The 19,258-nt window shown below is 41.3% G+C and overlaps 1 protein-coding gene across 1 annotated transcript in view; it reads right to left on the bottom strand.

Annotated features, from left to right (window-relative positions):
* FMN2 (formin 2) overlaps nt 1-19,258 on the bottom strand; it is a 241,492-nt gene that overhangs the window by 173,602 nt on the left and 48,632 nt on the right. The window contains 3 exon segments of the mRNA XM_042445525.1: nt 4,222-4,283; nt 6,545-6,556; nt 11,084-11,231. Coding sequence (XP_042301459.1) covers nt 4,222-4,283; nt 6,545-6,556; nt 11,084-11,231 — 222 coding nt within the window.

Genomic DNA, 19,258 nt, shown 5'->3' on the forward strand with positions numbered 1-19,258 from the left:
ATGGTGCCTCATTCTGGAACTCTTTTTAATCCAGATAGGCCTCTGAAAACAACTTCTTACTGGAATTCTCTGTATGTGGGCTTGACCCACAATCATTGACGGAATAATTTTACATTAATTTGTTTGGTTTTAAATGTTAAATACAGAATTGGCTCATACTGGCAACTGTACTTTTTTTTCTTTTAAACAATTACAAATGCCAGGAGCAGAGAGAGGTGAGAGGGTTCTGATTTTAGGTCATCGGGTAAAATGAGACAGCTAGAGGCCCAATTAATGACCAGGTATTTGCAGCCAAAGATGATGATATTTTATATAGCATTAAAATTAAATTTGCTTCACAATTATTATTATTTTTTAAAAGATAGGCCATGACCACAGCAGTGTAATCTAAAAATAGGAAACCTTTTGAAATCATGTTCCAAACTGTGCTGCACACAAGAGATTTTGAAGTCAACATATTGTTTTCATATTCTTGGAAAATGCATATATAAATCTTACAGGATAAATCTGTCTTCAGTGTCTAAGAACTGCCAGATTCAGAGGAGGTACACTGGGTTCCAAAGGGTCTATTAATTTGAGCTGAACAATCAGAAAGCCTAATGCTCACTTGGAAGCTTTATGGGCATATCAGAGCCATGAGTCTTTCTTGATGCCAAGTGCTGGCTTTCATGAAGAAATGCTATCTACAACCAAGAAGATATTGTAAGACTCTCTTGATTATGGTCCATTTTTTGAAACTGGCATACAGAAAGAACTGGAATAGAAAACATTGCTTTGATTGGGATGTAGGTAGCCTTTTAAAAAATCATTCAAATAGCCATAATGCTTCTATCAATAAAATGAAGTATATGTCTAGAAGAGCAAAATAGTTTGTATGTTGCAGAATCTGTATAATCTATCTAGTGTATTGACCTGAATTTGATTCCAGGTGAGCTATCAGTTCAGGTGCAAGGCATTCAAAATTAACAGGAGAGAGTAAGGACAAGTGAGTTGGAATTCTTCTGCTGCTATTTTCTTCAAATATTCCGAGGTGAGCTCATGCATCTTTCCCTGTGAAGGAGAGAAAGATGCACTTTCCCGCTGCAGTTATTGCCAAAACAAGCAATAGGAGATAAGCTCTAACTCACTTGTACTGTTCGCTCTTCTTTTAGTGTCCTAAGCTGCTGTCAGCACATGGGCCTTTCCAAGCCACAGTCTCAGTCTGCTCCCCATAAGTAACCTAACAGGTTTATGTTTGAGAGTAACAAGATCAGGAAATAGCATGCTGTTAACTAACTTCAGCCAGAAGGATAAACCAAAATCTCAAGACAATAAAAAACATACTGTGATCATGGATTAGGATAAGCTTCCAGAAAAATTGCCCCCCCCCCAAAAAAAATCATGGGTTAAAGAGAAAGGGTGTAACAAAAATATACAGAAACAAAGCGAAGTTTGGGAGGAAATTGGACAGGATGCTAAACACAGTGCTTGAAATTATGTCTCCCACTGATTTGCTTGTTGGTATGATGTTGTTGACCTTCTGGTCAGTTTTTAACTTGTATGTTGTGTTTGTTTGTGTTTTTTTTCGTTTTTTAAAAATTTTTAAATTGCATTGAATTTAATACTTTTTAAGGAGGGGAGGGTACCAGGGATTTTATATGTCTTGATTTTTAACTTTGTTAGCCGCCCGATTGTTCGCAGAAGGGCGGATACAATAAATTTATTATTATTATTATTATTATTATTATTATTATTATAGCATCATCATCATCATTCTCTTTGCTGTTAGGAGCAATTGATTGTGTGTGTGGTGGGTGGGCGCATTATGACCATAGCATGAGAAGAAGATTAACTTTCTTCTGTCCTGTCAGTGGACTCAGCAGATAAATAAATATTACAAATAACCCCTGTCCCCAAGAAGTAAGACCTATAGTGAAAGCTCCAGTTGAAATAATAAGCACACACACAGCAAACACATCAGGGAAGCGAAACAGTTGGTGGAGGGGGGGAAATGAAAATATTCCTCTGGTACATTTGTTAGTTGACACTAGGAATAGACAGATGCTGCCTTGTGGCTGCTTTTTTGCTCTCTAACCTCTCCAGTCTACATATTTTGTCCCTCCCAATGAACGCTTTTACTGAAGCAAAGTTTGCAAAGCCTATGTACTGCTTAAAATAAAATTAGTCTTTCTTCAATCCAGAATGTGGGCTTCCTGAAACATTTTGAATTGGGGTTTTCCGCATGAGGTCTGCAAGCCCCCCCCCCCCCCCGGGGGATTCCAAGGCAGAAAACTGGCCCTCCAGACCTACCACCAACACAGAGATTAAATGTCACCCTGACATGGTCCCTCATTGCCTAATATCGTCCTCTATACCCACATCTGTCTGGAGTTGTGATAGATGTTGCCAGATCTGACTGCCAGTTGGTACAGACAGGGTCATTGCTACAGATTCAAACAGGTGACTACTGGACTGACTATGTGGTACTTTGAAAGCTTCTAATAAGATTTTCATCCAGTGAGAATGACCAGGCATTGGCACTGGATCCAGAAGGGATCAGAGAAGCAAGACTCATCACAGTTTACATTGGTAAGAATGGCAGAGGCAGAGTGGTAAAAGTAAGGCAGCCACTACAGAAAAAATAATATGGGAAGGTACCATGTTTTACTATTGGCTGGACCCCATGAAAAGCTAAAAGCAGAAAGAAGCAATGAACTTCTTCTGTTTATACCCTTCCTCCTTGGAGAATGTTTACATTTTGGGGAAAGATGAGGAATAATTTCTTCCTAGCTTTTGCTTTTATTAGGAAACCGTCTACTGGGTGACATGAAAGAGGCCAAGATTGGGGATGGTGAACAAGAGGAAAATGAAAACAGAATTAGGATATAATGACAGTGAGGTCAAATAGGGAGCTCTGAGAAAAGAGGCAGACCTGCACCTGACCAAGGCACTACCAAAATAAGGATCTTTCTACGGCCATTTTCAAACCACAGGAACAGTTACCCCAGATCACAGTGATCATCAGCCACTACTATATTTCAGAACCCTGTTCAGCTAAGTCCTTATTTCTTCACTGTCTCACCCCCTCCCACTTTTATGTTGACATGACATATTGTTTGGGACTTAGTGTTAAATGGGGTGAGCTTCAAAAGCATTCAAGCCTCAGTTACTACCGTAGAGGTCATATGAAGCATGGCCCAGTTGAACTGGCCACTTAAAAATGTCAGCTATTCATGGCTTCTGTGCTTTGTCCTTTCCTTTCGAAAGCCATGTAGGCCTAGTGTTGATCGCGGAGACTACTCAGGCATGTGGGCAGATACAAGGTTTCCTTGGACACACTAAAGGCAGTTACAACATAACTAGCTTGCAAGTAGTGTTGCAAGAAGATGTCAGACACAGGTTTTCCATTGTCTATCATATCTACCATAGCACACCTTTATATTTACAGTACCTCTAAAACTGAAATGAATTGGTGAAAGGACTAATATAACTTTCCAAATAAAACCAACTATAAGTAATATGTCTCTTCTGTGACGCATTCTACTCTAGAATTTTTCGAAAGACAGAAAGAGTATGGGTAGGTGGGGAATAGGTGAGAAGTGTGCTTGCAATAATCAGGTCAGGAGGTGTCAAGGCAGGGGAATGTAAAATCATAGAGCAAATCAAGAAAAGCGCTAACTACAAGATGGTGAGTGGATGGCATAGTCTTTATAAATGGCATAAATATGGGATTTTAATTATGATGCCACATAGATCTTAACAGGATGGGCATCCTCGGTGTTTAAACATCCAGGCATTAAACAACTCTGGACAAACATACTGAAGGCCACATACTGGAGTTGTGTGGAATGATGCAACCATTCTTTAAATTATATTTTAATACAGCTGTGGAGGGATCTGATCATGATGAGTCTGCAGTATATGAAGCAAAGACTACTATTTAATACAATAAACCTTTGCCTGTGTCATTATTGGAGCTTAATGTAATCACTTGCACAGGAAAAATAAGCCTTCTTACATCATCAACACCACTTTATATGCACTTGCATATTCTCAGCGTCAATCACGTGTTGATCCAGTTCACACATTCAGCTGAAAGGCATGAAGTGGTTGAATAATCTGAGCCAAGAAGTCTATGGACAACTATAATTGTCAATAGTTACAAGATGATTGTTGTTTCATTTAATCTCCATGCGAATTCCATGATTCAACCAAGTACATATTCTCCTACCATCACCTTACCTGTACTTGCTGAACACCTGCTGTATGTTCTGTATCTGTTGCCACAGCTGTAGCTTCATGTTCTGGGAAGGGAATTAAAAGTGAACATTACTATTTACTATTAATGGAGAAGCATATTGAAATAAGAATCTGAAAAATATCTGAGAAACATCAAATTTAATCAACTGTAGTTTGACATAGAAACGTATATTAAAGACCCATATACTGTATTTGGTGGTGTGCATTTCTACATTGTTCTCCTTTTGAGGTTGGAATCACACAGTAACATAACAATAGTAGGGTTACACCTCATAGTCATGCCCCTAGACATCTGAGCATCTAGCACTTATGAGATCCACATGCATCAAAATCTTCTCAGTGTAGGGGGATTCCAGTTTAATAGGAGTCTCAACTGCATAGAAAAATTCTAATCACATATGTTAGCATATATTCACATAAATTAGGTACTCCTCATTTGGATAATCCACAATCAAACTCATTTCCAATGTGAAGCCAAATGCTTTCATGGCTGGCATCCATAGTTTTTTGTGGGTTTTTTGGGCTATGTGGCCATGTTCTAGAAGAGTTTCTTCTTGACATTTCACCCGACATTCTTCTAGAACATGGCCACATAGCCCGAAAACCCACAAAAACTCATTTCATTTAGGCAGATCTGGGAGCTGTCAGAATCTACTGGCAGCTCCTGCAAAGCAGACCAGATCAAAATATTATTTGTTAGCAATCTGGATTTGGAAAAGCAGAGATACACCTTGAGCCTCCAAACCTTGACATTTCCCTCTGCAAACAAAACAAAACAAACCCTCCCCAAACCAGACAGAAGTAAGAATGAGATGGTGCTATGTAACTTTGTGACTGGCAACTTATCTTCTAATCACAGTGCAGAGATTTATCATGGCTCTTCAATCCCAGTAGTATGGTCACAAGGTGCATATTCTAGCCTTCATTACTGGTTTCCGGATACAGAATGCAAGTGGCATTTGTAAGTGACATCCTAAATCCTTATCTTATACAGTGGGCCCTTCACTTCACAGGGGATCCGTTCCAGATCCCCTGTCTAAGGGGAAATCAGTGTATGCTCAAGCCCCATTGCAAACAATGGAGGTGTGTTTCATGGATCGGGGCAGTGTGCACGCCCTTTACTTAATAGTCGTGCGGCTTCCGCATAAGCGGGAAGCCACGTATAGTGCACGCGACGTATGGTGAGGGTACACTGTATTATTTAAACATCTGTACCGATTACGCACATAATTTTAAAATGAGTCCCATTATATGACCTTATACAGTATGCCCATTATGTGAACTGGAGAAATAATCCGGTTTGAGACTGCTTTAACTGCCCTGGTTCTGTGCTAGAATCCTGGGAATTATCGTTATTGTGGCACCAGAGCTCTCTGATAGAGAAGGCTAAATGTCTCCCAGAATCCCTGCATTGGGTCAAGGCAGTTAAAGCAGTCTGAAACTGGATTATTTCTCCCGTGTGTTTTGGGCCCTTGTTCTATGAAAGTATGCTTAGACTAGCATTCCAAGAAGTGTCAGTGATTTATTCAGATGAATTTTTTTTAATATAATTGGTTCATATTGTACTGGGTGTTCAATATATTTATTTCCCACCCACTTGACTGTATGGAATATTTTCATGACTGATAATGAATAGAGTAACATATAATTTTATGCCCTATTCCATTTTTATTTCTAGCTAAGTCAGAATACTGACTTCAGCTTTTTCTGGTTACTTGATCTTGGAAGCTAAGCAGGGTCAGCCATGGATGGGAAACCACCAATGACAGAAGGTGCTATTTTCAGAGGAATGAACTGGCAAACAACTTCTGAATATTCCTTGCCTAAGAAGCACCTTAGGCGCTGATTTTAGGGTTAGGGACTGCGCGGCAACCACACCGTCTCTAACCTCGCCATGGATGGCAGCATAACAATGTGGCATCCCATATACACGGGAGCCGCCATCGTGATGTAAGTGTGGCATGGCATCCGTATGGCGCCACACATTGCTTATGCCGTGAGTGTGCCATTGGCGCACTGTGACATCCGCCCTGTGGTGCAAAAAGAACCTGTTTTTTCGGGTTTTCTTTTACTCTGGAGGGCCGCCGAGGTTTGGCGGCTACAGCTTCCCTCTGCCAGGGAATTAGTGCGTGCAGGCCCCCTTTTGGGGGTCTGTTCCGTGCCATTAGTTATGTTTCCATTATTCCTATACTTATTTTCTACTGGAATAGAACATTATCATCTGACTAGTCTATTATTCATTCTCATTCATATACACCTAACCTTTTTTATACCTCACTTAGTTAATTAAAACCTGATTACTCACCTTGATCATCTTCTGTTTGGATGCATGTATAAAAAGGCCATAAAGTTATAAAGGCACTGGATTGAAGGTTATTTTGTTATCCAAATTGCTATGAGTATAAAAAACCACCTTAACGGTTAAATCTATATTTAAAAGTGCATACTCAAAAATACAATCAAGGCTGAAACAATTAGCCTGTTGAAGATTTCTACTGAATTTCTAAAACTAAATTTCAGCATATTGGCTTGTGGAAAAGATGTACATGGTAAGAAATGAGAGACATAGCCATGTTAGTCTGGAATATCGTATGCAAGGGGAACTGCAGCACCTTTGAGGACTGTGGCCTGATACCGACAGGCCAAATAAAGCTGCTTCGCGTCACTTGGAGGTATGGTGTTTCAATGATGCATGCGTCCTAAGAGTCCGAAGCTGCACCAAAGCCACGCTCCAATCCTAAGGACTGGAATGCAGCTTTGGTGCAGTTCCAGAGTCTTAGGATGCATGCATCATTGAAACACCATACCTCCAAAGTGATTCGAAGCAGCTTATTTTGGCCTGTCGTATAGGGCCTGTGTGAAAAGAGGTTGTAGCTTTCATAGACTTCGCAACTTCTCTAGATGAATTCATTTCATTTCATTTTGATATTTATACCTCACTCTTCTTCCACAAAGGCTCTCGCGAGTGCTTACAATTGTTATTTAGACATTTTCCTGTTCCCAGGCTTTCAATCTAAAAAAGACATGACACAAAAGGACAAGGAAATGTAGTGGGAAAGGGGATCAATCCAGGAGTTACTGCCAGTCTTCTCTCCCCCCCCCCCAGGTCAGGTAATGCAATTGGAATGGAAGGAAGGCCTCTCATCGTATCTAGGCTAAGCATAGTGGAACTGTGCTTGCCTCTTCTCTCCTCCAAAGCTGAGCGGCTTTTTGACATGTCTGGGTTCTCCCTCAGGAAAATATCTATGTTTATAAATCTATGGAGATATATAATAAATAGCCTAAAGATTACAAAAGAGCCTGCTCATTTCCCATATAATATCCTGAGATTCAATACTTAAAAATGCTTAAGTAGAGTGTTGCTCTTAACTTGCCTGTGGCTTAGTCGCCATCATGAATTGAGCACTCAGGTGACCAGAAGGTGACAATAGTATCCCAGACTGATCCAGATTAGATAACAAGTGGCAAGGAACCCCCAATCCCTCAGTCTAAAGAGATAAGGGACCATTCAGTTTCATATGGCTGTTACAACAGGTCATGCCAATACTTTTGTTCCTTGCTGATAAAGAACCAGATGATGGCAGAAAGAGAGAAGCTCTGCTCTCAAACAGGTTAGTTGTCAGGATTTAGGTATGCTGGAAAATGTACAGATGTCAGACAAAGGTAACGGGTTACTATGGGTCATAGGAAGCCATGATGACCAAGCATTTAGGACCCAGATGAGGCAATGGACTATGATGCAATCATGGCAGGACATAAAATCAGCAGTAGCAGAAGTGCAAAGTCATGCACACATGGTGAACTGTGTATAGATGTAAACACACTGGAAAAAGGCTGGACTAAATGCCTGGAAATGGCAAATGTTATAAGGGAGGAGCTCCAGTGCCCATTGTGGCTGTCGTATGGTGTTGTATAGGCATGAGATTCTTGTCTGTGGAATATGATTTTTAAACAATGGAATGAAGATTAAAGTACCTCTGACCGAGAGCTCAGTGTGTCATTTTGTTTGCTGTTTCTCAGTGTGGGAGAAGGTTTTTTTTCCAGACAGCATAAGTACAGAGTGGCTCTTTGGGGTTTGATCCAGGCATACTGCTTTGGAGGTATGGACTGCTGATCATACAAGCACTCCAAAATAGATAAACTAAAGATATCCCATTCTGCTGCCAGTTATAGCAATGTCACAGGCTATTATCCTTGGATGCCTGTGTGTTCCTCCAACCCAGGATAGATAGTCCTCTATATATAAAATGCAGAATGCAATGTAATGTAATGTAATAAATGTGTAATGCCTCACACATAATATAATGTAATGAAAACAATGTGTCTAGACATTGAACAGTCCGTGTTTTCTCCCTAATAAGAATGTTTGTTTGTAATATAATAAAAGCCTAAAAGACTAACAGACTAGTTCATTCTTCCTTATAAATATCCCAAGATTCCAATATTAAGAGTGATTAAGTGGAGTGTTTGATAGTAATTTTGCCTGTTTGGATTTTACCCACATTCAAGATTGAAAGCCCCCAGCAATCAAAAACTGATAAAAGAGAGGTCCAAACAGATTAACTGAAAAATGGCAAAAACTCAATCCCAACATCTAAAAAGATAAGGGTGGGGAACCATGCCTTTTCAATAGACCCTGGCTAGAAAGCATTAAGCCAACACCATTTCATTGAAGGCAAGCTGAGGAACAAGGAATTTTATTGAAAAACAAGAAACTTGACAATGGGCAGAATAAGTAAAGAGATAGTAGAGGAAAACCTTGTTAATCAAATGAATTTAAGTCTCCAGGACCAGATGAACTCCATCCAAGGGTATTAAAAGAACTGGCAATGTAATACGGAGCCATTGGCAATATCTTTGAAAACTCCTGGAAAACAGGAGAGATCCCAGCAGACTGGAGGAGGGCAAACGTTGTCCCCCTCTTCAAAAAGGGGAAAAAGAGGATCCCAACAATTATCATCAGTTAGTCTGACATCAATACCAGGAAAGATTCTAGAGCAGATCATTAAACAGAGGGTTTGTGAACATCTAGATGGCAATTCCCATAATCACAAAAAACTCAACATGTGGTTCAGAGAAACAAGTCATGCCAGACAAATCTAATCTTTCTTTGATAAAATGACCAGCTTGTTAGATGAAGGAATGCTGTGGATATAGTATATCTTGATTTCAGTAAGGCCTTTGACAGGTTTCCCATGACATTCTGCAAACAAACTTGTAAAATGTGGCTAGACAAGGTAACTGTTTCATGGATTTGTAACTGGTTGACCGGCCCGAACCCAAAGGGTGCTCAACAATGGCTCCTTTTCATCCTGGAGAGAAGTGGCCAGTGGGTCCCACAGGGTCTGTCCGGGCCAGTGTTATCAACATCTTTATCAATGACCTGGATGACAGAATTGGGAGCATACTTATCAAATTTGCAGATGACACCAAATTAGGAGGAATAGCTAATACCCCAGAGGACAGGATCAAGATCAAATGACCTGAATAGACTAAAAAGCTGGGCCAAAGCTAACAAAATGAAATTCAACACGGAGAAATGTAAGGTATTGCACTTAGGGTGGAAAAATAACATGCACAGATATAGGATGGGGGACACCTGGCTGAATGAAACTCGTGTGAAAGGGATCTAGGAGTCCAAGAGACCACAAGTTGAACATGAGTGAACGTGTGATGCAGCAGCTACAAAAGGCCAATGCAATTTTAGGCTGCATCAATAAAGTATAGTGTCTAGATCAAGAGAAGTATATTGCACTGTATTCTGCTTTGGTCAGGCCCCACCTAAAATACTTTGTCCAGTTCTGGGCACCACAATTCAGAAAGGACAACTGGAGAAACTGTCCAAAGGAGGGCGACAAAAATGGTGAAGGGTCTGGAAACCTGCCCTATGAGGACGACTTAGGGAGCTGGGATGTTTAGCCTGGAGAAAAGAAGTTAAGAGGTGATATGATAGTGCTATTTAAATATTGAAGGGATGTCATATTGAGGAGGGAACAAGCAAGCTTATTTTCTTCTGCTCCAGAGAACAGAACCCGGAACAATGGATGCAAGCTACAGGAAAAAGAGATTCCACCTCAACATTAGGAGGAACTTCCTGACAGTAAGGGCTGTTCAACAGTGGAATAAACTCCCTCGGAGGGTAGTGGAGTCTCCTTCCTTGGAGGTCTTTAAAAGAGGCTGGATGGCCATCTGTCAGGGATGCTTTGATTTGGATTTCCTGCATGGCAGGGGGTTGGACTGGATGGCCCTAGTGGACTCTTCCAACTCTACGATTCTATGAGTTCTATGATTTGACTACCGTGAAGAGGATTTTAACATATGCTTTATGAGATTACTTCCAGATTTGTAGATAAATGGTAGAACTGTTTTAATTAAAACTCTGTAATCAAAGGTCAGTAAACTTTTCTTCCTTCAGACATGGAGATTATCACACAGAGGATAAGGATGGGAGCAAAGCAGTTTGTTCCCGTCCTATTCACACAATTGGCCCCAATAGCACAAATAGGACAGGATAAAGATGGGAGCAATCTGCTTTGCTCCCATCCTTATACTCCATGTGATAATCTCCATAGAAGGAGTTCTGAGTACAGATTTGGATGCTGAAACCTCTTCATCCACTGGAAAATAATAATGACATGAGACAGGAAAAACAATTAGATACCATGTCTAATGCCTCATATTATACAAGCAAAAAAGTCCCCTCCTTGTTTTCAATAAGTTCTTCTGAAAATGAACTCCTAAGGATGAAATAAAAATGAGCTTTAAATAAAATGGTCCCATTTTCAACAGTGCGTACAATAGTTCCAGCCCAAGTACTATTTCCCATTAGCACATCAAGACTTACCTTGTTCTTTACTTTTTATTCTCTGTTGTTCATCTGGGGGCTTTGGTGGTGGCCACACTGATGGAATTCTTCCAGGAAATCTTCCTTCAATGTAATCTGATGAATGTGTGGGTTGGTTGACTGCAGCCCAAGTGTAAAGCTGGTCTTGCTGCAATCATTTACAAAAAAGGGGAATAAAATACAAAAATTACGTATTTTAAAATCCAAAGGTATTGCCTGCAGTGCATATTTAATGATTTGCTTTTATATCAAATTCAATTTTATATCATACTCTCATGAAATGTCCAACTACTGATTTAAAAAAAGAGTTCATTTGAATTTCTGGTTTAATTCATTTGAATTCTTTAATTTGAATTTCTTGCTTCTGAGTTTTTTCTGAGGAGCCCTGGTGGTGCAGTGGTTAAATGCCTGCACTGCAGCCACTCACTCAAAACCGTAAGGTTGAACACCAGCAAAAAGGGCTCAAGCTCAACTCAGGCTTGCATCCTTCTGAGGAGGTCGCTAAAACGAGTACCCAGATTGTTGAGGGCAATTAGCTTACAGTTGTAGACCGCTTAGACACTGTTAGTTCAGTATGAAGTGGTATATAAATGAAGCTGTTTGTCTGTTTGTTTAGATTAGATGCACTGGAAAATCTATTGTTGGACTACCCATTCAAAAAGGTCAGAATATATGGAAATGTTTTAGTACTAATCTATTCTGGACCAGCTTGCTCATGACAGTCCTCAAGCATATCTGAAAAAAAGACCAGAAAGGTGTTTCAATACCAAAACAAAGTAACTGCAAATGATTGTGGACACATATGGTAACAAATAAGTTATTTTTTGATGTTTAAAACTAAAGATAAGTTTAATACCCTTGAAATCTCATTAATAACTAGGAAAATGTGACTTTAAATCCTAAACACACACTGTTTAGCTTTGTCTGACAGATCTACCAGATTGCTACTGCATGAGGACCTGCTTATTTTAATGCTAGAAATATCCAAAGTCTACAGTGAACTCTTTACAAATTTTTGCTACTAAAACAGAAGACTATAGCTTTACTGAGACACTGACATGTATTTCTAAATCCCAGTGCTGGTTCCATCTAAAATAAACCCATTGAATCAGTCAAACTTACCATTTATTCACTGGTTCTACTTTGGTTTGGATTAACAATAGGATTTGGGACACAGAGTTTAAGTAAAGGAAAAACTAAGCCAGACGTTTTGCAATTCGAGAATGTTTTATTTCTTTTGCCTTCAAGGACCAGACCAGGTTAGGTGGGTGGGTGGGGGGGGTGTTGCCTTGATCCATAAGAACACCCTTTCCTTGACCAGGAACCATGCCAGACAAACTGACTATATCGAATGTATCTACCTAACCCTGAAGGCCAGGGACAGTTTAGGGATTCTGTTGGTCTACCGGCCACCTCGTGCACTAACAGACTCCCTAGCCGAGCTGACACAGCTGGTCTCGGAGCTGGTGCTGGAGTCCCCTAGGCTTCTTGTCCTGGGGGACCTCAACATCCCCTTCGAGACCAGCCAAGGCCCATCTGGTGCGGCTCGGGAGTTCATGGCTACCATGACCGTCATGGGCCTATCCCAATTGGTCTCAGGGCCTACACATTCTGCTGGTAATACACTTGATGTTCTCTTTTGTACAGACATGGAGACTCCGTGGGCGGAGATTATCAATGTCTCTGCCTTGTCATGGATGGACCATTTCCTGGTCGAGGCTAGATTCAAGGCATCTACCCAAATCCCCCCCAGGGGTGCTGGACCTATTCGGATGGTCCACTCTCGAAGGCTGATGGAACCCAAAAGGTTCCAAGAAGCCCTAGAGGGGTATATGGTTGGAACTGACGGCGATTCTGTTGATGCCCTGACTAATACCTGGGATACAGATCTCTCCAGGGCTATATACAGTATCGCTCCCAAGCGTCCTTCCCGGCCTGCTTCCAAAAAGCAACCCTGGTATACGGAAGACCTCAGGGAAAGGAAGCGGACTGTGCAATGACTAGAGCGCAACTGGCAGAGACACCAGCACTTAGCCGACAAGGCTAGAGTCTCAATTGAAGACCTACGGAGTGGCAATAAGTGCAACAAAGCACTCGTTCTATACTGCACGTATTGCGTCTGCGGAGTCGTGTCTGGCAGAGCTGTTCAGGGTAGTGAGGGAGCTTACCCAACTGCCTCCCTCCCTGAACCCTATTTTGGAACCATCCAAAGCCTGCTGTGACGAGTTCAAAAATTTCTTTGTGGATAAAATCTCTCGGATAAGGGCTGATCTCGATGCCAGTATTTCTTCAGAATTCAGAGAAGAGGTCTCCAGAGCTTCCATGGACTCTGTTAAACTGGATCATTTTGAGTCTGTGAGTACTGAGGAAGTGGACAAGATCCTTCGAAGTGTTAGGAAGACGACATGCTCTCTCGATCCCTGTCCTTCATGGCTGGCAGCTCAGGGGGGAACGGCTGTAACTATCATGTTACGCTGTATAATTAATTCATCTTTTGGGGAAGGGCGGTTTCCATCTAGTCTAAAACTGGCCGTTGTAAAACCTTTGCTAAAAAAGCCCTCCCTAGACCCCCTGATTCAGAATAATTATGAGCCTGTCTTGCTGCTGCCTTTTTTAGGGAAGGTGATCGAGAGGGCGGTTGCCTTTCAGCTTCAAGCGATCTTGGATTAAACGGATTTTCTAGACCCATTTCAAACCGGCTTCCGGGCGGACTATGGAGTTGAGACTGCCATGGTCACCTTAGTCGATGATCTCCGTCTGGGCATGGACGGGGGTAGCGTGTCCCTGTTAGTGCTTTTGTACATCTCAGCGGCTTTCGATACCATTGACCATGGTATCCTCCTGGAACACCTGAGGGAGTTAGGTATCGGGGGCACTGTGCTCCAGTGGTTCTGTTCCTACCTCTTGGGTAGATTCCAGATGGTGCAGCTGGGGGGACGTTTGCTCCGATAAGAGGACGCTTACATCTGGTGTCCCTCAAGGAGCTATTCTGTCCCCCATGCTATTTAACATTTACATGAAACCACTGGGAGAGATCATCTGGAGATACGGGGCGCGGTGTTATCATTACGCTGATGACACCCAAATATGTTTCTCTGTGTCTCCGACTGATGCAGTGACTAGGGATGGCATCTCTCCTCTAAATGCCTGCTTGGAGTCGGTAAGGGGCTGGATGAGATAAAACAAACTCAGCCTGAATCCAGAGAAAACGGAAGTACTCGTAATAGGTTCTCCTGGTCCGGGAAAGGAAATTTGTCCACCTGTCCTGAACGGGGTCACGCTCCCCCTGAAGGACTCAGTTCGCAGTCTGGGGGTGCTTCTGGACTCGTCGCTCCACCTGATGTCTCAAGTGGATGTGACGGTCAGGAGCACCTGTTACCAGCTTCGGCTGATACGCCAGCTACAACCCTAACTAGGCCGGGGCGACCTTGAAACGGTGGTACATGCTCTGGTAACCTCTCAGTTGGATTTCTGTAATGTGTTCTACATGGGGCAACCCTTGTACCAAACCCAGAAGCTTCAATTAGTACAGAACATGGCAGCTAGGTTGGTCACTGGATGTTCCAGGACTAGCCACATAACACCGATCCTGCAAGATCTTCATTGGCTGACTGTCCACTTCCGGACACAATACAAGGTGTTGGTTATCACCTAAAAAGCTTTAAATGGCTTGGGCCCAGGGTACTTGGAGGACTGCCTCTCCCCATATAATCCGCCCCACACTCTCAGATCAGTTGGGAAGCAATTCTTAAGGGTTCCCAAGACGAGATACACCTCGTCTTCCCAAAGGGCATTTTCTGTTTCCACCCCGCAGACCTGGAACTCCCTCCCCAACGAGCTCTGCTCTGTCACCTCCCTTGACCTGTTTAGGAAGAAACTTAAGACCTATCTCTTCCAACAAGCATTCCCCCATGTGACTTGACATTTGTTATTCTCCCCCGTTATACAGTTGCTTATCCAGCTAGTTTGTTTCTTTGGTTTATTCTTGTGAATTTTATTGTGCTTTTTACTGGGATTTTTTTATGATGCTTTCATATTGTATGTTTTTATATTGTATATTGTTTACATTTATGCTGTACCCCGCTTTGATCATTTTTTTGGAAAAGCGGGCTATAAATAAACAGTATGATGATGATGATGATGATGATGATGATGATGATGATGATGTCTGACTGCAGACCTCAAAGACATGCAGGACTAAAGTATACCACCAGTTAGCTCCATGAGAAAGTAGACCAAGAGCCAGACAAACTAAAATAAAGCTGCTTTGGGTCACTTTGGAGGTGTGCTCCTAAGGACTGGAGCACAACTTTGGCACAGCTTCTGGCCTCTTAAAATGTATGTGTCATTTAAACAGCATACTGACAAAGTGACCCAAAACAGCTTTATTTTGGCCTGTCTGTATGAGCCCCAAGTCTATGAAAGCTTATTCTATGACTTTTTTTTCACTTAGCTAGTCTCAAGGTCCTACACAATCTCTTGGCACCAACCAGCTTGTGAGCAGAAGCAGCCCTGATATGGCTTGTGTTTCTCTAATCATGTCAGAATGGACTGTTATAATGCTTCTATTTCACAATAAATGTTTTTTTTTAAAAACAATAATAGCAGTTGAATCTGAATGAGTGCTCATTGAAAAGACAAAAGTACATAAGTGCATTCAGAAAAAGATACTGAGGGCCTCTGGAAGAGCATTAACAATTTTGATGGCATCTTGTCCATCACAATTGTCCACCCTTGTCATTCTTGGCTTATTAAACAGGCCAGAGAGGGACTAGCTGACTGGATAAAGGAGGTAGACAGAACCTCCCTACAACAAGGCAAAGTTCCACCTTGCCTAAAGGAGGCAGTTGTGAAAGCTTTGTTTAAAAAGCCATCCCTGGATCCCACAATAATGAATAATTATCGACCAGTGTCCAACGTACCATTTTTGGGCAAGGTTTTAGAACATGTGGTGGCTTTCCAACCCCAGGGGTTTCTGGATGAAATGGATTATCTAGATCCATTTCAATCTGGTTTCATGTCTGACTATGGAACAGAGACAGCCTTGGTTGCCTTCATGGATGACTTATGCAGGGAACTGGACAGGGGGAGTGTGTTCCTGTTGGTTCTCCTGGACCTCTCAGCGGCTTTCGATCCCATCAACTATGGTATCCTTCTCTCTGGGATGGGACTTTACAGTGGCTCCATTCCTTCCTGGAGGGGCAAACCCAGAAGGTGGTGCTGGGGGACTCCTGCTTGACCTCCTGGCCATTAGCCTGTGCTAACCATTAGCCTGTGTTAACATATACACGAAGCCACTAGGGGAGGTCGTCTGGAGTTTTGGAGTGCAGTGTCATCAATGTGCCAATGACACTAATCTGTACTACTACTTTCCACCTCAATCCAAGGAGGCTATTCTGGTCCTAAACCAGTGTCTATCATCAGTAATGGACTGGATACAGCTAAGGCAGAGGTGCTCTTGGTGAGTCAGAAGGCAGATTAGGGAATAGGGACCCATCCTGTGTCAGATGGGGTCATACTCCCCATGAAGATGCAGGTTCAGAGTTTGGGGGTACTCCTGAACTCAGCTTTGAACCTGGAGGCCCAGGTGACCAGGAGTGCTTTTGCACAATTAAAACTTGTGCGCCAATTGCACCTGGCCCTTGAGACACCAGATATGGCCTCAGTGGTACATGCCTTGGTTACATCATGCTTAGACAACTGTAATGCGCTCTACATGGGGCTGCCTTTGAAGATTGTTCAGAAACTTCAGCTAGTCCAAAGAGCTGCAGCCAGGCTGCTAACAGGGGCAGGTTATACAGATCACACAACACCCCTGTTGAAACAGCTGCACTGGCTGCCAGTCTGTTTCTAGACACAATGCAAAGTGCTGGTGATGACCTATAAAGCTCTATATGGCTCAAGTCCAGGCTATTTGGCAGACTGTATCTCCCTATATGAGCCAGACCGGGCTCTGAAGTCCTTAGGGGAGGCCCTTCTCTCCTTCCCACCACCATCACAAGCATGGTTGGTGGGTACACAAGAGAGAGCCTTTTCTGTGACTGCCCCGAGACTCTGGAACTACCCTCCTGGGCAGGGAGGCCAGAATAGCCCCTTCCTTGTTATCCTTCTGCTGGCAGGCTAAGACCTACTTTAGACAGTCTTTTAAAACAGAAAGTTTTTAAGGCATGTGATCGGGTGTTGTTATATTGTTTTACTGTATTTTAAGCATTTTAATCTTTTAAAGTACTTGATTTTAGCATGAAATTTGTTTTACTTATTGTAGTAATTTAATTCTATTTTAATATACTATTTTTGTATGTTTTTAACTGTATGGTGTTTTTTAAATTTGTAAGCCGCCCTGGGTCCCAGCCCTGGGAGAAGGGCGGGATATAAATAAATATTACCTTCATCAACATCATTATCATCTGTGACAAAGTGTTTTTAGAAGCTAATTATGTTGGGGTGAAGAGCAGCTTGAGAGCTGGATGCCAGGCAATGGACAACGGAGGAGGAGCAAAACCCAATCCAGCTGAGTTTGATGGACAGAGCATCCTGGTAAGAGGGGGAATGTAAAAATGCAGAGTTGTGTCAGTTGGTCTGGTCTAGTCTTGTTGAGGATCTGGTTGAAAGTTCTACTACGAGTAGGATGTGGAGTGGGATAAAGAGTGCCTAAAAGCTTGCCGAGTGTTTGATTTTAATCTAACCATACTAAACTTGAGGGTAACTCAACACAAGATACATTATTTCTTTATGTTTCTCAATAAAAGTTACTGTTTTGTTTTTTTGTGGGTTTTTCGGGCTATGTTACTGTTTGTTTTACATTGATTGACTCTGACTAAAGTGATTACTATGAACTGAAAAGAACATACACACTACCTAAAACATGAAAACTGGTTTACAGAGACATTTGGAACCCTAGCCCTTATACACTTAAGGATTATAAAGAGAATAAAATTAGAAAGGAAAAGCAATATTACTTCTATATCAACCAATATTCCACATCAAATGAAGGCCCTTAACCAGACTAAATACTACTACCATTTATTTTGAACAGCACAGGTAAGGTTATTTTTAAGAAAGTCCCAAAATCCTCATGTAAAGTTTTTGTAGAAAGCACATTAACACATATGTTAATGCTCAACATAAAATTAGAAACATTTAAAGCTGGTGCTGTCTAATAAGTAGAAACATGGATTAAATGTTAGTTTGTCAGGGATTAGGTGGATGGCCCTGTGCCAGTCACTAGCTAAGACTCAGTTGCCCATGTATTAAATGAGAATAATGAGAATTTGTCACAGTAAATTGATGCAAGGAACAGTGAGACACAAACTGAGCATTTTACCATCAGAAGTAGATTTTCATTATCACCAAAAAGGTTGTTTTAGATAATTTTGTCCAAACATTTCTCATGCACAGAGAGAATTAATACAGACGGGCTTTGTTAAACAAATATTCTTATAAAAAGGTCAAAAATATTTTAGCCAATATATCTCAGAATGGATACACATACTGTACTACACTGCAGTTTTAAAGCTAATTATATATTTAGTCATGAGGGGAAATGTGTCCAGTGTCCAAAGAGAACTTAAATTACAGCATGATACAGCAATTATATGGATGCCATTCAATTATAAAGGAATAATGATTGATATTCCTGCAGGATTCTGGTTGTCTTCAGAAGAATATACTGTATGAATTATTCTAGGATTATGGCAAATGAGAAATTTAGAATTCTACATAGAAAAAATGATCACTACATTTCCTTCTTTGTTCTTCATACAGAACTGGGTTTACATACATTTCAAAATTATAGTTTCTATATTTTAAAATCACATCCATATGTGCAGAGAAAACTCTGAAAACAATATCTAGTATGCGATATCTAAAAGCAATACAGTTATTAGTTCTAAACATAGCAATGCTCACTGCAATTGCATTACATTATTAACTAAAGACGCATGGCAAAATAGCTTATTTGAAGAATACATCAAACATTGAACGTCTGTACTCTGTCTGTGCTTTCCTGGTAAACTAAGTACAGATAACACTTTTAATTCTTCCTAAGTCATCTTCACAGAAACCCTCCCCTTAACACACACACAAATATATATGAAGCATCCAGTCCCCTTTCCACTGTTTTCAGAATCCATTCACTACTGAAACTTCCCAGAATAAAATATCGTAATATTCTCC

The sequence above is a fragment of the Sceloporus undulatus genome, chromosome 1 (genome assembly GCF_019175285.1).
Source record: "Sceloporus undulatus isolate JIND9_A2432 ecotype Alabama chromosome 1, SceUnd_v1.1, whole genome shotgun sequence".
In the NCBI taxonomy this organism is placed as follows: domain Eukaryota; kingdom Metazoa; phylum Chordata; class Lepidosauria; order Squamata; family Phrynosomatidae; genus Sceloporus; species Sceloporus undulatus.